Raw genomic sequence first — 21192 nt, forward strand, 5'->3', positions numbered from 1 at the left:
AGATCTTTTTACTTGCATATATTATTATATTTTCACTCACACTTAGTACTTGTGTTATATATTTCTTATATAATTTTATAACTTTAAAGGTTAATTTGATTGTGAACAGCTGATGGTGAACTGTAGGGAACCATCCCCAAATTCAACAAGTTACTCATCACTAAAAGACATCAACTACTGGCAGTTTTCATGATGCAAAATGAAAAAATGTTTAGCAACTGGTAAGTAGCAACTGCCAAAAATGTTAATATCTACACTAGAGATTAACAGGGACTGGTAAATCTATTTACCACCTGGTTTTTATGCTAGACAGTGATAAAAAATTTTCTTTTTTAAAAAATCACTGCTTGAAAGAATCCCGTGTAAGTATGCAAAGAATAGTTAAACAATGTTACAGGAGTGTGACAAATTGTTTTATTATTTTAGATTCTGAACCATTCATTCACTTAACACCGAACTGTTGTGAAATAAACTGAATTTGCCAACAGGCTAAAATAGGCAAACTGTGACTAGAGTGGCATTTCAGAGAAAATCTGCATTATTCTTGCCAGAATATTAGAATAAAAAAAAAATAAAAAAAAAATATATATAGATATATATTTTTATAAATTTTTTAAACTATACTGACATGTGAGAAGATCCTCATCAAATTCGGTCCTCGTATCATAATTTGTGTTACCTTGCACTGTAATGCCTGTATTTACTTTACTAATTAGATTTTTTTTTATAGTGGCCTACTGCTCAAAATTGCATACTGTAGTTATATATTTCATAGAGTGAAAGTATGTCTAATATTCCCAGCAGTAAAAGTATTACAAAGAAAATAAATTTATATATGTTTGTTTTAGAGTATTGCAATAAGAAAACAGTTACTTTTTTCTGCTACTATGTACTGCATGAATAGTCCCCTTTTTGCTGAGCGCATTGACCTGTAGTCTTCATTCCTTAATTTGTGTAATACACATTTCTTCAACGATCTCGGTTAACCTTACCAGGATGCGAGGAGTTTAACTGTAAACATTTTGTACTGTGTGTGGTCTTTAAAGAGACAGAAACACACACTAAATAGGAAGGTAAGTCTCAACTATGGTATTTACAACCCATTCCTGGAAATCCGGTCCAAAGCCCACTTTATTCTGCTCTAGTGCGCTGTTCCTTTTGTGTTTGAGGCACTTTCTGGTTATCAAAGCTTGCTTAGGTATTGTCCCACATCACAGCACAAAATAAGAGACCATTCACACAGTCAGGATCTCAAACTCTTCTTCCATATCAAACAGTTTATCAGTAGATTCAATTAGTTCTGCGAAAAAAAATATGCAAAACATGTTTGTTACAACAACGAGCGGAGTGTAAACACTTTACATATCCTTAACCTACAGCTATAGTGTATAATCATCACTAGTCACCACCTAATGTGCTAATCAACATTCAGGAAAAGCTCAAATTCTAGCGATATGCTTCGTTTAGGCTTAATGTCAAAATTACCAATGAGTAAGATCAAGGGTATCACCACCCCACTTGTTCATCTGCAGGAAAATACAGAACAAGCACATGTCCTTACATTCATCACAGCAATGTCAGGGTTAAATTAATTTTCATGGTATGCATGGGCTGTTTAAAAATAAATCATTTTGTGCGTTCCATTGAATTATTTGAAAGGGACACTCCATTACCCAGGGACTCCAGTTTTTGAAGAATTTAAGTGAAGAAACACAAAAATGTAGATCTGCTCTCTTAGCACTATTTATATTAAACACAGTGAAGCTAATCAGAAGGGCTAGTCAATTAGCAAGCACTTGTTTGCAACAAATTATACAAGATAATTTATATGCTGTAAACGGGGAGAATCCTGACCATTAGTGCAGGGAGCTGATCCTAACCCCAGTTATCACGTGGAGGACATTTGGTGCACAATTCTAATATTTATTATGTTATTTATACATACCTGCACCTGTGGTGGAAACGTCTGGTTTTGTTGGTGGTATAAAAGGAGGCCAGTGTGGTGGGTGCTTTGGTGCCAATTCAAACATCCGTAAACTTTGCTTCTTTAAAATTTCCTGATAATAGAGATTACACATTAAACGTTAATACAAGTGAGTGCAAAGATATTGGTCTCTTTCAAGCACAGTCAATTAAAACAAAAACTGAATTATTTAATTAAAGAAGCATGATATATATTAATCTGTTATTTTAAAGGTCAGATATTGTATTCCCATAATTCAGTGAAGCGAAAAAGTGAATTTGTTTTTCCTAATCGCAAAGGTTTAATGACAGTGATGGGAGGACTGTCGCCATTAATTTTGTCCCTCTTTTGTTACTCATATGATGGGCATGGGGCTAGGAAGAGAGAGACATGTCTCTCCTCTTACAATTGCTCACCTGAGATATTCCTAATGTTAGATCTCACCTAATGTTAGTCACCAGAGCAACTACAGCTTATTGTATTTGTTTTGATGAATATAATCATTCTCTTCAGGCTTTTTGGAGTGGACAATGTCTTTTTAGAGAAAAGGTAGTGTTTACATTACAGCCGAGGGATGCCTCCACTGGCCACTCCTCAGATGGTTACTAGAGGTGCTCCCTGGCCATTCAGTATCTCCACTGAACTTTCTTCATAGAGATGCATTGATTTATTGCATTTCTATAAGGAGATGCTGATTGGCCAGGGCTGTGTTTGGCTTGTGCTGACTCTGCTCCTGATCTGCCTTCGTAACAATCTCAGCCAATCCAATGCTTTCCTATGGGAAAGCATTGTGATTGGCTCAGATCATCACTTCTGATGAGGTCAGCCAAGCAGGCAGATCAGGGGCAGAGTCAGCACCGGCAGACTGGAAGAAAAGTAATATGAAAGGGGATTGGTCACAGATGCATGGTCTGTGTGCAACTGTTAATGTGCTGGAACACACTTAACATGGACTGACATACAGATCGACATTTCTGAGAAATAGAAAAGGCAGATCAGATTCCTAAAAATATAGGCATATAAAATGATTGTAAAATAAATGGAAGGTACTCCCTGAAGTTCTCAGAACAGCACAAAATATAATATGCAGACATGTTTATACTCAATAGTAATTATTCTTTACCTTTTCTACAACACTGCACCAGTCATCAAAATCCTTTTCTTCTTTACAAAAGAATCCCTAAAGAAGAAAGGCAATCATATGATTAGAAATGTGCAGGTACTCCAGTTACTGGTTTTACTCCATTATGTATGTTTTACCATCTTGATTATCATTTAAAGATGCCTAACGGGGAGACACATGCAGTATGAGTTGAACCCATAAAAAAACACTGGAGGAGGGAGTTTAGTGATAATGTGGTTATATTGGCTAAAACATGTAGCTTCAACAGATTAAATATAACATCTAATTACCTCTCTATTAAAGGATCATTAAAGTCATGTAGACTACGTCTTCTCAATGAAATAGTTTGGGTAAAGTGGTCCTGACACTTTAGCCCTTACATATAATAGATTGCTGGTTTGTAGAGAAAGCAATAATAACATGGAAGGGTAAATACACCTCTAGTGGCTGTCTTCCTTTTTACAAGCAAATGTGGCTGTACAGAAGGAAACCTATAGTCCCCAATTTTTTTGTTTTTATATTTTCAGGACTATAGGTTTCGCTACACAAAGGAAATGAGAGCAAAAAAATATACACACACTTTGACAGTAAAGGAGTTTATTAAAAACAGGATACTCCCTATCAGACTTAATATTGTTTTACACAGCTTACAATTATTTACACCAATACACTTATTTACACCGTTTCTTGTGTACAAACACTTCCACGAGAAGTTCTATCATACACAGAACATCCTAATGTATTGTTGGCCAAGTCAATAGAGTGATTTGCGAAATCCAAAGTTAATAAGTATGAGTGGCAGTACTACAATTAACACACACACACATACACGGTAAAACAATGAACAAAATAAAATAAGATTCACTCATGATGAAGCACGCTTGGCAAAATGCTCATTGAGTAGCAGGCACAGGTACATGCAGTCAAGTGCATCTAGACGTACGCTTCCTCAGTAGCCATTCAAGACCGTTTTTAAAGGTAGGCCAATGGTCTCTCTCATAACAACCCTCAACAGGAGTGTAGAGATTTATTTTACTCTATACATCTGTGTGATACGTATTGGCCTTTTTCAAGCTCTGAATTATTCACTGACAATCTCCATCACAGAGTAACAGGGTAAAATGGTAATCTGGAGTCTCTAATTCATTACACAGTATATTACAAGTTAAGGGATGTACAACTGGATTACAAACATACTAGTGCAACTGAAGGGTCTAAATTCAAGATTTTCATCCTGTTAGGGTTTTTTTGGCAGTGATATGTCTGGTCTTGCACTGTGCCAGCTTCTTCTGTGTCCACAAATGTCTGTGTGGTATGAGGATCCAGGTAGATTAGTTCATCTCCTGCACAAGGTAACAAAACAAATTAACCACTTCAACTGAAATAATAGCAGGATGAGTATCACACCAAATGTAGACCATGAGCATCTGAATAGCTAAGTGAGGCATCACTACGGTATATGTGAGAGTTCACTGATTGCACACTGTCTGGTCTCTTGTTACAGTTCAAATGGTTGATATTTTGAATGACTTACCTGAAAAGCCTATGAAGTAATAAGCGTTATTTGGTTTTCCTCCTAAAGCTCCTAATGATTGTGACATTTTAAAACACTCCTAGACAAACAAGAGAGAAAAATGCGTGTTATCATTTGTAGGTTAAAGTACCATTTGCCAAATCAGTTTTTTATTTGTTGTTAAGTCCATTAACATTTTACAGAGTAATGCCCGCATTCTTGCTTCAAGCATTGTAATAGGTATTGTAAGACAAAAATGAATTATCTCTATGTAAAAGACCTCTATATTCTCATACACGCGTACTGCATAAATGTGAACCAACATTCCTATTTAAAATTGGTGTTAAATGTTAAAAAAAAAAAAAAAAATATGAACATTTATTAAAAGGTTAATCCAAGCACCATAACCACTGAATTTGAAGTGGTCATGGTGCCTGTATGTGCAGCATTTTGTAAAGAAACACTGCACATTCAGAATTTAACCCATCTGCTGTTAAGGGTGTAACTCCATCTCTGGCCGTCTATACGGGATTAAAAACTCAAACATATCAAGTTGAATGAACACACTAGAAGTTTACTTACTTTAAAAGCTTCAATATAAACCGGATTGATGTGGTTTATCCCAAGTCGCAGAGGTACGATGAGCAGGAGGGGCCTCCACCCTGAGGACTGTGTTGATGTGTCTCCACTTCTGCTCCAAGCACTTTGGTGAGTATAAGAGCTGCACTGTGACATGCTACAGGTTTGAGGATGGTAACTGCACATTTTCTCTGAAAAAAAACCAAACTGTTTATTACAATGTACACTATAAAGCTCACTGTATTCTTTTTTTGTAATTCTTTATTTTCATTGTGCAGGTAGGTACAAAACAGTATCCAACGCCACAACAGCGTACTTACGTATTTCTATACAAGCATAACAGTGGCAAGAGTATGTGCACATTTTATTTTATTTTTTTGAAAAACAAATAAGCAAGATCAATATAACAGTCTTAACCATGGTGAAATGTTACTGCAATGTAGTTTTGCTTGTGTGTAAGTTAAGTTGCTTTGCTGTACACTGCTGCAGCGTTTGAAGTGCTGGGACAGCTAAGTTAACTACAGACTGAACCAAGAAATACTGTGCTCGCTGAGTTGTGATTAGGGGGTAGAATAAAAATGATGCTAGGAAACATGTATGGCTAACAAGGGTTAATAAAATCAGCTGGTTATCTAAGCGCACTTTCTTTAGAGGGCAAATATAATAAAGGAACACATTAGATATCACGTTTTGGCATTGAATAAACAAGCTGTGTGCCTAACATTATGCTTAAGAAAGTAGATAGTGGTGATTGTCCCTGAATATCCACAGGGCACCACCATATTATGTGGTTACCCTGTAGGCTGCTCAGCCGATGCCCTGCAGTGGGAGTCCGCAGGGATGCATGTGTCAGATGGCTTTTAAACAACAATGAGACAACAGGCTAAGCTATAAGTACTCTGACTGACAGCATATAATGATTAGCCAAGGTGAGTATTCAATACGTAAGCAGGGTTTTCACCAGCATTAAACAGTGGCATGATGCTTCTCCCAGTTTTTATAGTTCACGAGTGTAGCTAAGCAGATAGTTTGTCAGAGTGGGGTTTAGATAAAATAAAATAAAATAAAGATGCTCTGTGCCTAACCCCGCTAGATCGGCTTTGCTAGTATAGGTATACTGCGTTAGTACGCTTCATAGTGTATCGATAGCCGACCACAAGGCAGAGCACAGATACTTTGTGCTGTGTGTGTGTAGGCTAGGGGGCGGTGGAAACACAGGTTGGTAACACATTAATGGTACCCAAACTTTCTGAGTGCTGTGTGTGACTTTTATAATGCAATCACAGCGCAGGTTAAAGAGTGTATAAAGCTGCTGTGCTTTACTGTTGGATAGGTATTAGAGTATCTGGGGTCTATCTAAGCCCCTGCTGAAGCTTTTCCCAACTGCAAAAGGAAAAAAATATAATAAATAAAAAGGGGGGAGGGGGGGGGAGGAGGAGAAAGAAAGAAAGGAAAAAAAAAAAAAACAGTTATGTGCCTTATAAGCATTAAGTATTGGTAGATTAAATGATCATTAAACAAACAGTGGCTATGTGCGTAATACTGCAGGTGAGCAAACCCAAACATGCTAAACAGAGCGTCAAGGTCCCCCGGGGTTCTCCAGGCAAGAGTCCTGTTTCAAGTGTTGGTGTACATAATGAGAGATAAAAAGAAGATGAAATAAGAATAGTCCTCAAGGTCCTGATGATTGATATCATCAGCCGATGCCTTGCGGGGCATTGGTGGCGCCCCAGCGCGGTGCTCTCTTTCTCGGTAGTTCCATGTAGGCAGGTTGTGATGTTGCTGAGCTTGGAGAGTGCGCCTTTAGGCTCCATTTATGTGGTCACTGAGGCATAGGTGACCGGTGTGGTGCTCCGCGGTCTGAATGGGGCACTGTCTGAGCTGGATCCCAGCTGTGGGTCGAGGTGGTGGGGACACCGGGTCCCGCTTGTGGGAGTGAATCCTGAGATAGACCTAGGGTTCGCAGAAGGGCCGCTGCGTCTTGTATGCTGTATATTTGGTGTGTTGTTTCACCATGTTGTACCAGTAGCAAGTGTGAGGACCGCCAGCGATACGGTATGTTGTTGCGCTGGAGTGTGGAGGTGAGAGGCCGCAGTGACCTGCGCCACGCCAGAGTGCCGCTGGACAGGTCGGCGTAGAAGGTTAATTTAGCATTTTCAAACTGGATGGGGGCTTTTCCCCGGACGGCTGTGAGGACCGTCGATTTGTCAGTCCCGTTTTTAAAGGTAAGTATAGTGTCCCTTGTGGCCACGTCTGGGGCCCCAGCGGGCTTTGGGATCCGGAAGAGATCCGTGGGCATGACGGCCTTAGCTTGGTCTGTGGGCAGTATGGTGGTAAGCAGGCGTTTGATCGTGTGCGGTAGGTCAGCCTCCGGCAACCCCTCTGGGATTCCCCTGACCTTTATATTGAGTGTCCGTTTTGAGTTTTCCTGGGCTGCGAAGCGCCGTTCATACAGCATATTTTGGTTGCGCAGGTCCCGTCGTTTTGCAGTGGGGCGATAGTGCGCTGCTGTTCTTGGGTTGATTCCTCCAATACAGTAATGCGGCCTGTCAGGCCCTTCAGCTCTCCCCTTAGTGCGGTGACATCCGCGAGGATGTTTGTTTGTAGCTCCGCTAGTAGGGTCTTTAACACCCCGGTGGTTACCAGGTCGGCGTCTGCGTCCTTCCTTGGTTTGTTGGGATTTGCCCTCGGCATTGGGTCTGGGGCTAATCTTCAGCTCCCTCTGAGCAGTCGTCTGAGAAATCCAAGCAGCCTACGTGGAGCGCCGCCATATTGGATCCGCTCGGGCCGCACGCTTGCCGCCACATATCCCCTATTGTGAGTCCTGGAGCTCGTTTGTCCGGCAACTGTTTTTTGTGTTTGCGTCCCATGAGGGCTTAAGGGGTTCCCGCTTTCAGTCAGTGGTTATTGGGGGTATTATCAGCCGTTTTTAAGTTTATTTTCTCAGTTTTTTCTCGGAGCTCCTGAATCTTGCGTCTGCTTGCCTCTGCGGTCAAGCTCCGCCCCCCAAAGCTCACTGTATTCTTACATTCTGTTTCACTCCTGTTTGCATAGTATGCCATTTCTCACAGTCATAACAAAAAAAAAAACCAGTGTAAACTTTTGATAATTCTGTTTCTGCTCCAATATGATCAAGAATGTAACCTGGACTACTTTTTAGACTAATTAATAAAACAATACAAAGATAATTTCTATATCTTTATTGAACATATTAGTGTGTGTTTGTGTGTGTGTGTGTGTGTAATTGGAGAATAGATGCAGGAAACCTCTGGATGAAAACACTGCTGGTAAAGGAAATGATAAAACAGACTGATCCAAAGGTTTGCACACGTTCTCCAGCCTAGACAGTCAATGATCAAAGATATATGAAAATATAAAACTGAATATGTGTTGGTCACTTAACTGTTAAGACCTATTTTTTAAAGTGTGTGTCTGAATTGGTACAACATTATTAGAGTGTATTGTAATGATATACTCCTTTTAAATAAAATGTTTATGGTGTCTGGAGACCCCTGGCACTGTTTCTTCGTTCAGTGTTAAACTGTTTTCAAATAGACCAACAGTCCGTCCCCTCTGGGTCGCCCTGATGGGTGACAGTGATTAGCTGAGAACAATAGCTGACAGCTCTCAGCCAATCACAATTGATATGGCTAAGAGGGAATGGGTTGTCGGGAATCAATTAATAGTGAACGCAGGGATGATTCCAAGGGATTTCCAGGTACTATAACAATTTAGATGATTAGGCACTATAACAATTTAGATGAAGTTGTTATAGTGCCTAAAGTGTCCTTTTAAAGTGCATACAATGTTATGCACACACTGTGTTTGCAGAATGTATCAATGTTTGTAATGTCCCTCAATTCTTGGCACAGACCTCTGACAAAAAAATAATTGACAAGAAGGATGCAAGAGAACCCTGCTACAGGCAGCTCTCCAGCCGTCGCTCACAGCCACCCTCTGCCTAGCCTACAACCCAAACATCTCTAATGTGATTACCCCTAAACAACTACACCCAAGAAGGTCCAATAGTGTAGGGCAGAGCAAAGAAGATGTGGGTAATACAACAGTGTAACTACCACAACAGCAGCATGGTGGTGGTGTGCTCTCCACTGAACAGGAGGGTGGTTTTAACCTAATATCTCATTAGGTTATATCATTGAGTTCTATCACTGATCACTATTTGCCTAATGAAATGTTAGGGCTCAAAATGAAACCTGACATGATAGGTGCTCTTTAAACTCTATTAAATGTTTTGTGGCAAAACACTGTGTAGTTTCTTCTTTATCCTTGTGTACACAACAGATTATGCACATTCTTTATCTCTCCTTATCCCTTAGTACACACCAACTGTAATAAAATGACTTATTTTGCAACTGCAGTAATTAAACGGATTTCCAGTACTTACTAATATCCTCAATGACCACAGTGTTATCCATTGAAACGTAGACTGCAAATGAATTCCACTCATCAAATAAAGCAAGTTTCCTGTAAATAAAGCAAATCACATCATTTATACACGATTATTAAAATAGCGTAGTGAGACGGTTATATCAGAAAACATTTTCCTCTTAAAGGTCATTTTGAATTCACGAAAAAACTATATTTGCCAGATAATAACTTTAAAATAACAGGGTTTTTAAATGAACAAAATACAAGTAATATGCAGTTGTTAATAACCTAACAGACTTATTCATCAATGTGATGGCTGAAAGTGAATGTCAAATTTAAAACCAAAATAGCCAAACTGGAAGAAATGTAAAAATCAGCTATGCTCTCGTTTTAATTAATTTTAGCCTTCAATTTGAAATTTACTTTGAATTCTTACTTTAGTGAATTACCCTGTTATGCCATTTTCTAAAAAAAGAAGAAAAAAAAAGGGAAAGAAGAACAATCAGGATCCACATGGACATTGAGAAATGCAACTTTCACCGGACTGTGACGTGAAAAATAACCCAAGCTTGGTTTGAGCAAGGGAAAATATCACAATGGGTGTTTTACTTACTTTAAAACTTGAGCCACCGTGTTTGGTCCAAACCATTCACCTATTGACTTCCCTTCTCCTACACCCATCTGTGCTGGTTTGTCAATACAAAAAGAGAAACAATTGCCAGATATTATGAATGAGGATAGGTATATTTCTGCACACAACCATTCACTCTTACTGTATAAAATATATAAATAATATTTATACTATTTAAACTCAGTGTCTCACTTAAATTGAAGACATGAGTTTATAAAATAGCCGAATGCCATTCAGTTATCAATTTTTAACTACGTATGACTGCTTTGAAATTCATAAAAGGTTGATTTGATAATTTAAATGATATTTGTACTTTTCATCAGCTGCAGTTCAGTTGCTGAATTTTCATATTACCGGCCTGATTTTTCTGATCAAAAAAAGTCCAATTGTCTTTATTTGGTTGAACCTATTCCCCTGATACAGATAATCATTTTGTCTCTCCACCTTTGACTGTGCAACCATGGCATCCCTATCTTATGGTGGCCTCAAACTTTCAGATACTACCAGACCTGGTGACTCCAAGGACCGCTGTGCGGGTCTCCTTCTCTTCATACTATACACCTTTTTCAAAGTTATCTACCGATCTCCTTGTCACTCTGGAAGATTTCTCAGCCTGACTCAGTCATTTCCTGTCCTCTGACATTCGCACCATATACTGGGAGACTTTAACATTGTTATAGATGCACCTACTAGTTTCAGGGCCTCAAAATGTATCTCTATGACCACTTCCATGGGATTTACACAGTGGTTTAATTCTCCAACCCATCAAGCAACCAAGCCAGGAACACTTTAGGAGTTATCTTCTCCAGCCTTTGTTCTATCACTAACTTCACGAACACATTCCCTCCTTCTCTCTGATCACCACCTCCTCAGCTGCAATATTATCATGCCCTCCACCAAATTATCCTCATGTGTCACACCTCGACTTTGCAGAAACATGAAATCCCTTGAACTGCAGCAGCATTCCATGGATACCAAAAATCTCCTCTTACCAATCTCAACTACTTCATATCCTCCTATGACAACTACCTTATATAACTGACCCCTCAAGCACCGTAGATATGCTATGTCTAATTACTGCTTGGCTCGCCCATCAAATTAAACACCAACCCTGGCATAGGAAATCTATCCAATAATTCCAAATATGATCACGCACAGCAGAATATTACTCAAGGAAGTTTCGTAGTATGACCAACTTCCTGCACACAAATTTATGTTTTGTTAGTACAGCTGTACTTTCTCTTCTACTAAACATACCTCACCTCCCTCCATCTTCTCACATGACCCTAAACGTCTCTTTAAAACATTTAATTCACTAATGCACACCACATAGGATTGTGAATCCTATTTCACAGAAAAGATCGAAAACATTCAAAAAGTAATTGTCTCCCTCACTTCTCCCACAACTGTCTGACTCTTTGCCTGACCGCCTCCTGTAGACCTAGCATCTTCTCTCCTATTTCTGAAGAGGTTTCTGCACTTTTCATTTCCTCCTGCCCTACCAGATACCCTCTTAAAGGATCACTATAGGGTCAGGAACACAAACATGTATTCCTGACCCAATAGTGTTAACACCACCATCTAGCCCCCTGGGCCCCTCATGCCTCCATAAATATAGTACAAATCTTACTGTATTCAAGCCTGAAGCTGTAAATCTGCATGCTGTTAGACTCAGAAAAACAAGCAGTCTGCTGACATGTGGTAGCCTGATCCAATCACAATGCTTCCCCAAAGGATTGGCTGAGACTGACAAAGAGGCAGATCAGAGGCAGAGCCAGCATGATTCAAACACAGCCCTGGCCAATCAGCATCTCCTCATAGAGATGAATCTCTATGAGGAAAGTTCAGTGTCTGCATGCAGAGGGAGGAGATACTGAATCACAGGATGCTGTGCACAGTGCTGCCCTGTGCTCTGCTGACAGCAGATCTGAGTGGATGGAGGCATATTATGATTCACTCTCAGTGACTACAACTGGAGGTGTTCCTAGCTTTCAATGTAAACACTGTATTTTCTCAGAAAATACAGTGTTTACATGAGAAAGGCTGCAGGGAGCTATAGTTCTCACCCGAACAACCTCATTAAGCTGAAGTTGTTCAGGTGACTATAGTGTCCCTTTAATACTCTCTCCCATCTGAAGCTGTCCAAACTTTCCCATTCTGGCATTTTCTCCTGGTACTTCAAACAAGCATCTACTAGATGACTTTATGATTCCTAAAACTCAAAACACCCCCTTAAAGGACCACTATAGTGCCAGGAAAACATACTCGTTTTCCTGGCACTATAGGGTCTCTAGGTCCCCCCCTACCCTCAGGGCCCCTGTCCCGCCGGTCTAGGGGGTGGAATTTACCTCCTTTTCTAGCGCCGGGCAGGGGACTCTCCTCCTCCTCTCCTAGTCATCGGCTGAATGCGCATTCAGCCAGTCCACAGTGAGAAGCCCGGAAGTGCCTCTAGCGGCTGTCAATGAGAGAGCCACTAGAGGCTGGATTAACCCTAATGTAAACATAGCAGTTTCTCTGAAACTGCTATGTTTATAGAAGAAAAGGTTAATCCTAGCTGGACCTGGCACCCAGACCACTTCATTAAGCTGAAGTGCTCTGGGTGCCTATAGGGGTCCTTTAAGGCTATACCAGTGTCTGTTTTCCTTCAGGTCAACAAAGCAATCATAAAATGTAAAACTTAGGCAAAGTACCTTGGTGTGCTCTTTGACTCTGACCTTTCTTTCTCCCTTCAGACAAAATCAATCACCAAATCCTGTCACTTTCACCTTAAAAATATTTCTCGCATTCTCATCTTTCTTATTCAGATTGCGACCAATGCTTGTCGATGTTCTCATTGTTTCCCACCTTGCTTATTGTAACCTTCTGCTTATAGGACTGAAAGGGCCCAGACTGTTTCTCTGTAGTAAATAATTATTATTGGTATTTATATAGCGCCAGTTCATTCCGCAGCACTTTACAATAATGAACATCTATACCATATTCACCTACCTTATGGAAGTTGCTGGCGCTTTTTAAATAATAATAATAAAAATAATAATGTCCTACTGCTCTCACACCTTATCCTTCTGTCAGTCTGGCTTCCTGTTTCATTTAGGTTTTGGTTCAAAGTTCTCGTGCTTCCCTACCAAGCTCTCCATAGCTGCAAAGAGGCAGACAATGGCCCAGAGCATCTGCCTTGCAAATACTTTTCAGCTGCATTGGCAAGTTTGTGATTGGACAGCCACAGAAATTCTGGGTTGGGGAACAAGGGGAGGGCTTGCAAAGGTTGCAGACAAGAGATTGCAGCAACTTTTGCAAACTGTTTTTATATATACCCGAATTAACAAAATGCATAATTAAATGCATGCATGTTTTCATTGGGGTATATCTTTTATACAGTATATTTAGAATTTGGGCAGTGGAATGTCCATTTTACTCATCTTTCGCAACCTTCCCCTGCCATCTTTCATCTAGTATGCTCCCTTCTCCCATCCTTTCAGGTATATACAGATAATTTGATTCCCTCACTTCCCTCTGTAACTTTGTCCCTTTTTAGATTGTAAGCTAATTTTGTCAGGGTTCGCTTCAGCTACTACTGTTCATGTATGCCGAATATGCTTTGCTAGCCTTGATTTACCTATAGTACTGCATTGTGGAATATGTTGGCGCTATATAAATAATTGTGTTCGAGAATAAAGGTAGACCATTGTTCCCCCTCATCTCTTCGTACACATTCATATTAACATCCATACAAAAGGAAAGCTTCTCTGGAAAGTAATTCAAGAACAAGCAAGCTTGATTATTGATTACATCTTACCCATCTGATGAATAGAATAGCAGCAGTCTTTTCGATCAAGAAAAAAATGTAGAATTCGTCGGTATGCTTCTGGCTGTTCTTTGTGTTTCTCCCATCGCCAATCTAAGAAAAAACAAATTAAAACATAAAATAATTGTCACATAAATGAAATTACCATAATTACCTGAGAGTGCTTCACACCAGGCACTTCCAGAGTGGCTTTTGATAAGATGTAATACATGAAAAGTGGGGCCATTTCCACAAATACTAATCAAGTTAACCCCTTAAGGACACATGACATGTGTGACATGTCATGATTCCCTTTTATTCCAGAAGTTTGGTCCTTAAGGGGTTAAAGGAACACTATAGGGTCAGGAACACAAACATGTATTTAGTTTAAAACACCATCTAGCTCCCTTGCCCCATAAATATAGTAAAATCTCACTTTTATTCCAGTCTGCTGCTGCTGGCTCTGCCCCTGATCTGCCTGCTTGGCTGTCATCATCAGAAGTTATGATCTGAGCCAATCACAATGCTTGGCTGAGCTTGTCAAGGAGGCAGATCAGCCCTGGCCAATCAGCATCTCCTCATAGTGATCCATTGAATCAATGCATCTCTATGAGGAAAGTTCAGTGTCTTCATTCAGAGGGTGGTGACACCGAATGACAGTACTGCACACTGTGCAGCACTGCCCAAGGAAGCACCTCTAGTGGCCATCTGAAGAGTGCCCAATGGAGGTATCCCTAGACTGTAATGTAAACACTGCCTTTTCTCTGAAAAAAACAGTGTTTACTACAAAAAGCCTGAAGGGAATGACAAATACAATAAGCTGTAGTCGTTCTGGTGACTATAGTGTCTCTTTAAAGCATGCTGCAGTGTTTGTGCCAGGAGAGCCCAGAAGTCATACTCCCATATTAAAGGAACACTATAGTGTCAGGAATACAAAACGTAGTGCTGGAATACACGTTTAGCTTCCCGACCCTTCTCTCTGTGGAGATTAGGGATTTTTAACCTTACCTTAAACTTGTTTATAAATTTTATACTGTTTCCTTGAGCATGTGCGAGACTTAAAACTTTTCATTATATTATATAATATTAGTAATACTTGTCAAATTTGGATTTATGGGTCCTGGTACCAAAGAGTCCCATTCTGTACTTCTATTCCACACAGCAAACGCTTCAATAAAAAAAAATAGATTTACAAAAATAAAAATTATAATAATGGGCAATAAACAAAAGAACAATAAACTTACCTCTGCCTAGATGTTGGCATATTAAAGCTTGTGCTAGCATCATTTGTCCACATCTCAGCATACACCCCCAACCTGCATCTGAGGATGGACCTGTTCCTCCTGTTTGAAGATGTAAGGAAACAGATTATGTTTTCATAAGGAACAAATAGACAGACGTTAGGAAATAATCAGGTCTCGCTCTAATACTTTTGGATAAGAATTTTTAATTATTTAATATTTTTTGATAGTAAGGCATGCATGTATTCTCACTGTAGTTTAGTTAAATGTTTACAGCATAGGGAGAACTGAATCTGCATCAAAAGCATAGACACATGTCCTACACCAAGCATGTCAAACTGAAAGGCTAGCAAGGGCCAAATAACCAAGGTTTAAGTTTATGTGGGCCACAAAAAAACAAACATAAATGTTCACTTTGTCTACTAAACTCCAGCCCCCCCTTGTCTACTAAATCCCAGTCCTCCCCATGTCTACTAAATCCTAGCCCCCCCCCCTGTCAACTATATCCTAGTCCCCCCATCTACTAAACCCCTGCCCCTGTTTAAAAAATACATTAATAAAAAAAAAAACTAAAAACAAACAAACAAACAAACAAACCAAAAAAAAAAAAAAAAACACCCAACAATCAGTGTCCGGAGTGCAGCCTCTGGCATACCCCCATAGCCCCATCTGCACCTCAAAATAGCGGATCCTCCCGTTACTCCTTCTAACCCTCACACACACACACACACACACACACAGGCAGACACACAGAATCACTCCGACACACACATTCACTGACAGACACACACACATACACAGCCATACACACAGCCAGACACCTATACACAGAGCCATACACACACACACAAACACACACAGCCAAACACCTATACACACACAGACAGCCATACACACACACACAGCCATAAATCTATACACACAGACATCCATACAAACACACAAACAGCCATACACCTATACAGACAGACATACATACACAGCCATACACCTATACACACAGACAACCATACATACAGAGAGCCATACACCTATACACATAGACAGCCATACATACAGAGAGTCATACACCTATACACAGACAGCAATACACACACACACACACAGCCATCCATAAATCTATACACACAGACAGACATACATACACAGCCGTACACCTATACACACACAGACAACCATACATACAGACAGCCATACACACATACAGACTGGGTTGGTTTCTAACCTGGGGTCTAGTAGGGCTGCTGGGCGGGCAGGCAGGCAGTGAGGGAGCGCTGATGTCGGCAGCCGGAGTGACGTCATATTCCGGCTCCGGGCATCACTGCGGGGAGCTGAGCAGGCAGCGCTCCCTCACCACTGGCCGCATAAACATTAGTTGTGGGCCGCATGCGGCCCGCGAGTTTGACATAGCTTTCCTACACACCAATAGCCTTGGGTTGAGCAAATGAAGACAATGGTATTAATGGGTTGCAAACTTACTTTAATATTTAGACTGTTGCTAGAATACTTCCTGCATGATATCACACATTTAACAAAAGTGTTGGAATTATTCGCTTGTGTAAGTTCTGTGAAGATGTGGTTTCAATGCGGGTTTACTAAAAGAATATTTGCACTGCTACTGCATTCTTACTACAATAATCATTTTCTAACGTACACGCAAGACCCACGGATCATGAAAGTAATATGAAGTATTTATACGCATATAACAATTATATCCAGTACTGTTTTTGTTTCATCAGTTATCACCTTTAAAAAAAATTAAAGAGACGTAGACAGCATTTTCATACTAAAAGGAATAAGGTGGGGGTCGACGGATTATCAATTTGACTGATATTATCGGCTGATATTTCAGATTTTGGCAAATATTGTTATTTGCCACTATTGATACCAATTTTGCCTATATTGTGCGAGGTGGCGGTGACCCAGCGCACAATATATCCATAAGGAGGCACAGGAAGCCACTTTAGGGCGCACCGGCCCGGGGGTTGCAACAATCGAGTGACTGGCAAAAAAGAAGCGCACAGCACTCCCCCCTACCAGTCACTCAGTGTAGTGTGGCCGTACGGACCACGGTACAAGAGCTTCAGTTTCTTGTACTAGGCCGGACTGACAGGAAGTGCTCACTGAGAGAGTATTTCCTGTCAGTCCGGCCTGGTACAGGAAACTGAAGCTCCGGTACCATGGTCTGTTTCGCTCGGCGACGTGACAAGAGAGGTTATGAGGCACACCAGGGAGGGCAGAGGACCACAAAGGGGGGCACAAAGGACAGGGAGGGAGATAACACTAAGAGGGGGGGGGGGGGCGGGGTAAGGGGGGGGGGGCGGGGTAAATGTACAGAATATCAGTAAGGTATCAGCTATCAGCTCTCAAAAATCAATATCGGTCGGTCCCTTAAAGGAACACTGCAGATAGAAGATGACTTCTCTTTTTATAGCTTTATATAGATAAATGATTAGAAAAATATGCATAAAACTAAATAAAAAAATGTAAAAAGAGAGCGATAACCATCTGACAAGGTCATGTGTTTGCTGCAATTCCTTTGCAGCTGGTGAAGTGAGCTCTGTCTAGATCAGTAATCATATGAACTTATTTCAATCAATCATGGCTAGCTTGTTATGTTCAATGGAAAGTGAAGCTGGTTTTTCAGCAGGGATTCATGAGATGAAGCACAGGAATGGCAGCAGATTAATTATTGTAAATACATGAATCAAACTTTTTGCTCCAAGTTGACAGATTAAATTGCTTTCATCTCATAGCTTACTGATAGCGCAATAATTTTAAATCAATTCATTAGAAGGAAGCTGCAGTATTTATCAGCTTGGCAGTCCGTTTCATACAGGTATTTCATGAATGAAACTGCTGTCAGTGCTGAACTCCATATTCATAAAACCCCAACTGGATTTTAAATGTCACAGATGTGAGCTATACTTTTTTATGGCATGTGCCCAAAGGGACCTGAATGGCATGCAAGTCTTCTATTGCTCTAACTGGAGTAATAACAACTACCGGTATATGAAATAGCTAGTTAGAGGAGGTAGGGACGTTATGTCATGTGCAAGGGGAAGTGGGACTTGTGCAACATGAGCGAGAGCTTATATTTGTAACAACTGCAAAATGCATCAGTTGCAAATTGCCAGAGTTATAAGAAATTGAAGAAAAAGAGGCAAGGCAGGGGACCATCTTGCATCAAAATCTATGCAGGAAAGATAAGGTTTAATGGTGCTTGCTTGAAAGTGCCTTTATAGAAACCACTAATGTGATACAAACATTCACAGTGAGGCAGACACTTCTTGGAAAACACAGTCAAAAATCAAAGAAAGCAAAAAGCAGATATACCATATAAAGCTATAAATAAATAATTGGCAAAGTGCAATGACAGCTGTAATTCATTCATTCAAACAAAAACTGGCCCAGGTTTTGTTGTTATTCCCAACGGTCTTCTAAATCTTTGTTTCTGAGAAGTTACTTAACTTACACAAATCATCAGTGTGCAAGACAACTCTATTAACAGAGTGATGATAAACAGAGAAATGACAGGGTATCAGACAGTTCAACTCAATACTTACCGATAGGAGAGAATTTCTTTCTGTATGTAAACCACAGACGGGAAGATATATCACATAACAGGTTACATTTCTCTGTAAGGACAGACGGAACATTACATTGTTATCTAATTTTTTTAAAGAAATCAGTAGTAATGCCTGTGAATGTATGCCTAACCAAGCAGATTGCCCTAATGATAAAATGAAAAAATGTTCGAATCACATGCTCCCTCTAAAAGAACAGTACTTGTACGTATAAATACATTAGTTGATCTATAAAAGAGCACATTGAGATATTATTATTATCGCCATTTATATAGCGCCAACAGATTCCGTAGCGCTTTACAATATTATGAGAGGGGGGATTTAACTATAAATGGGACAATTACAAGAAAACCTACAGGAACGATAGGTTGAAGAGGACCCTGCTCAAATGAGCTTACAGTCTATAGGAGGTGGGGTATAAAACACATTAGGACAGGAGATAGCAATCAAATAAGGTGGGAGTGAATATTATATATATATATATACACACACATATACATACACACACACACACACCAACTTGGATATTTTTACTGTTATTGCTCAGTGAGAAAATACAATTTATAGCAGACAAAAGCTTCCACTCATTTACACTTCTTTGTGCATTTTCTAGTCAGGCATTCAGGCGAACTATATCTACAGTTGCGACATTAACCACATTTTCGGGACTCACATCACTAATTCAGGCACATGGTCATGACATGACTAGTGCTGCTCTCCAATACGGAGCATTGACATGCTGAAGGAGGGAGATAAATTCATCTGTTATTAAAGTAAGAGACAGTGCTTAGTGGCTCATCAGGATCTAGATGGAATAGTTATGCACCTGACTCTGTAAATGTGAATAAAATCCCACTTTTGCCTATTTGAAAGCTACTGTGACCCGGTAGTGCAAAGCGATCTAAATCGGTTCATGAAATAAATAGTAGAGTTTATAGATCATCCATTGAAATGCAATGAATAACTTGCCATGTATGGGCACCAACATTAAAATCTTTTAAATATTAGCTACTTAAAAAAAAAAAAAAAAAAAATGAATACAGGAAACAAAGAAAGTACAAAAGTGCTGAAAAGTATATGTGTACAAACACCTAAAAAACTCCTGTCCTGGTTGTTCAATCCTTGTAGGCATACTCTAATTATTGGTGCATCAATGGCAAGTATTTAATCACACTTGGGTACTATTCTGCCTATGTGTGGCACAGGAGGGCCAGAAGAAATGGCAATCCTTCTAATCTGTAGGTAAAACGGACCACTGAATAAAAAATAAAAAAATCCCTGGGGAGTACAAATTTGAGGAGATCGACTAAATAGTACACAGTTAGGTTACATAGCATATTTTTGGTATGTTGGAGTCCAAGTTCATATGGTATAAACTACACCTGGAGTCCACATCCAGACAGCAAAGCAAGGCCCCATGGAGGACCTGAATGTTATTTAGCTCAAATAATATGTTTTTGGTGTCTTTTAGATACAAGGGAATTTTTTCAAAAGAAAAGGTCTTGGCATCCATCTTATCAATATAGATAGTTGAATTTTGTATAAAATTGCACGAAACAATGGGTCTACCAGTTGGATCTGAGATACTCTAATGGTCTCTGGGCAGGCAATAGAAGGTCAATCTAGCTGGCTTTGGTGACCACATAAAATTGAATTTCTCTTTTGTTATCAGTTGTTTCTCAAATACTAGAGACAATAAGCTTTTAAGTTCAGAGAGAGAAAACCTTTTGTAGGGTCACCAGGAACCACACTTTATGTATTTGAATAGTTTAAGAGTTTTTCAGCCATTGCAATGTACTTTAAACAATCCACTAGTATAATATTGCCTCCCTAATCACATGGCTTAATGATTACGTCTCTATTTTGCGTAAGATCATTAAGGGCTCTCTGCTGGAAAGATTACTGTCGGATATTGAGTCACAAGAAGTCTCATCAAGTAGATACATTTCCCTACATACCATTTATATGAACACGTCGATGTTACGTTAGCCTTTTAATGGTGGTGTAAAGGTAATCTTCTGATGCAGACTGGTATATGGGATATTCAATGGTAAAGTTTGATCGCTTAAGTCCATCAGATCCAAAAATGTCTAATGGTATCTTCCAGAGAGAGACCAATAGATTTAGCTTTTGATTGTTGTTTTACATGATGATATTTAAAGAGTGTTAGTATTGGGGTAGAGAGATTATGACTTTAGTCCAAGCAAACTTATCAAAGGAAGTAACAGAGACAAATGATAGACCCTTTGACATAACCCTCATTTGATGGTTATTTAACTGAACCCTCAATAGATTAATCACTCTGAGTTGAGAATCCTGTGGAGCGAATACCTTCTGAGTCTGCCTTACCTTCCCGCCCGGACCTTTAACAAGTCCTTGGTC

At 39.7% G+C, this 21192-nt stretch overlaps 1 protein-coding gene across 1 annotated transcript in view; it reads right to left on the reverse strand.

The window, feature by feature from the left end:
* Nucleotides 1–615: 615 nt before the first annotated feature.
* The window catches only part of ATG4A (autophagy related 4A cysteine peptidase), a 43042-nt gene continuing 22465 nt past the window's right edge, over nucleotides 616–21192 (reverse strand). The window contains exons 3-13 of the mRNA XM_063430983.1: nucleotides 18790–18861; nucleotides 15227–15325; nucleotides 13995–14096; nucleotides 10181–10253; nucleotides 9584–9663; nucleotides 5182–5369; nucleotides 4621–4699; nucleotides 4284–4429; nucleotides 3087–3143; nucleotides 1946–2057; nucleotides 616–1300 (exon numbers count right to left, since the gene is read on the reverse strand). Of these exons, the coding sequence (XP_063287053.1) occupies nucleotides 1236–1300; nucleotides 1946–2057; nucleotides 3087–3143; nucleotides 4284–4429; nucleotides 4621–4699; nucleotides 5182–5369; nucleotides 9584–9663; nucleotides 10181–10253; nucleotides 13995–14096; nucleotides 15227–15325; nucleotides 18790–18861 (1073 nt within the window). The 3' untranslated portion in view covers nucleotides 616–1235. The remainder of the gene's footprint in view (nucleotides 1301–1945; nucleotides 2058–3086; nucleotides 3144–4283; nucleotides 4430–4620; nucleotides 4700–5181; nucleotides 5370–9583; nucleotides 9664–10180; nucleotides 10254–13994; nucleotides 14097–15226; nucleotides 15326–18789; nucleotides 18862–21192) is intronic.

Source organism: Pelobates fuscus, chromosome 9, assembly GCF_036172605.1.
Source record: "Pelobates fuscus isolate aPelFus1 chromosome 9, aPelFus1.pri, whole genome shotgun sequence".
Classification (NCBI taxonomy): Eukaryota; Metazoa; Chordata; class Amphibia; order Anura; family Pelobatidae; genus Pelobates; species Pelobates fuscus.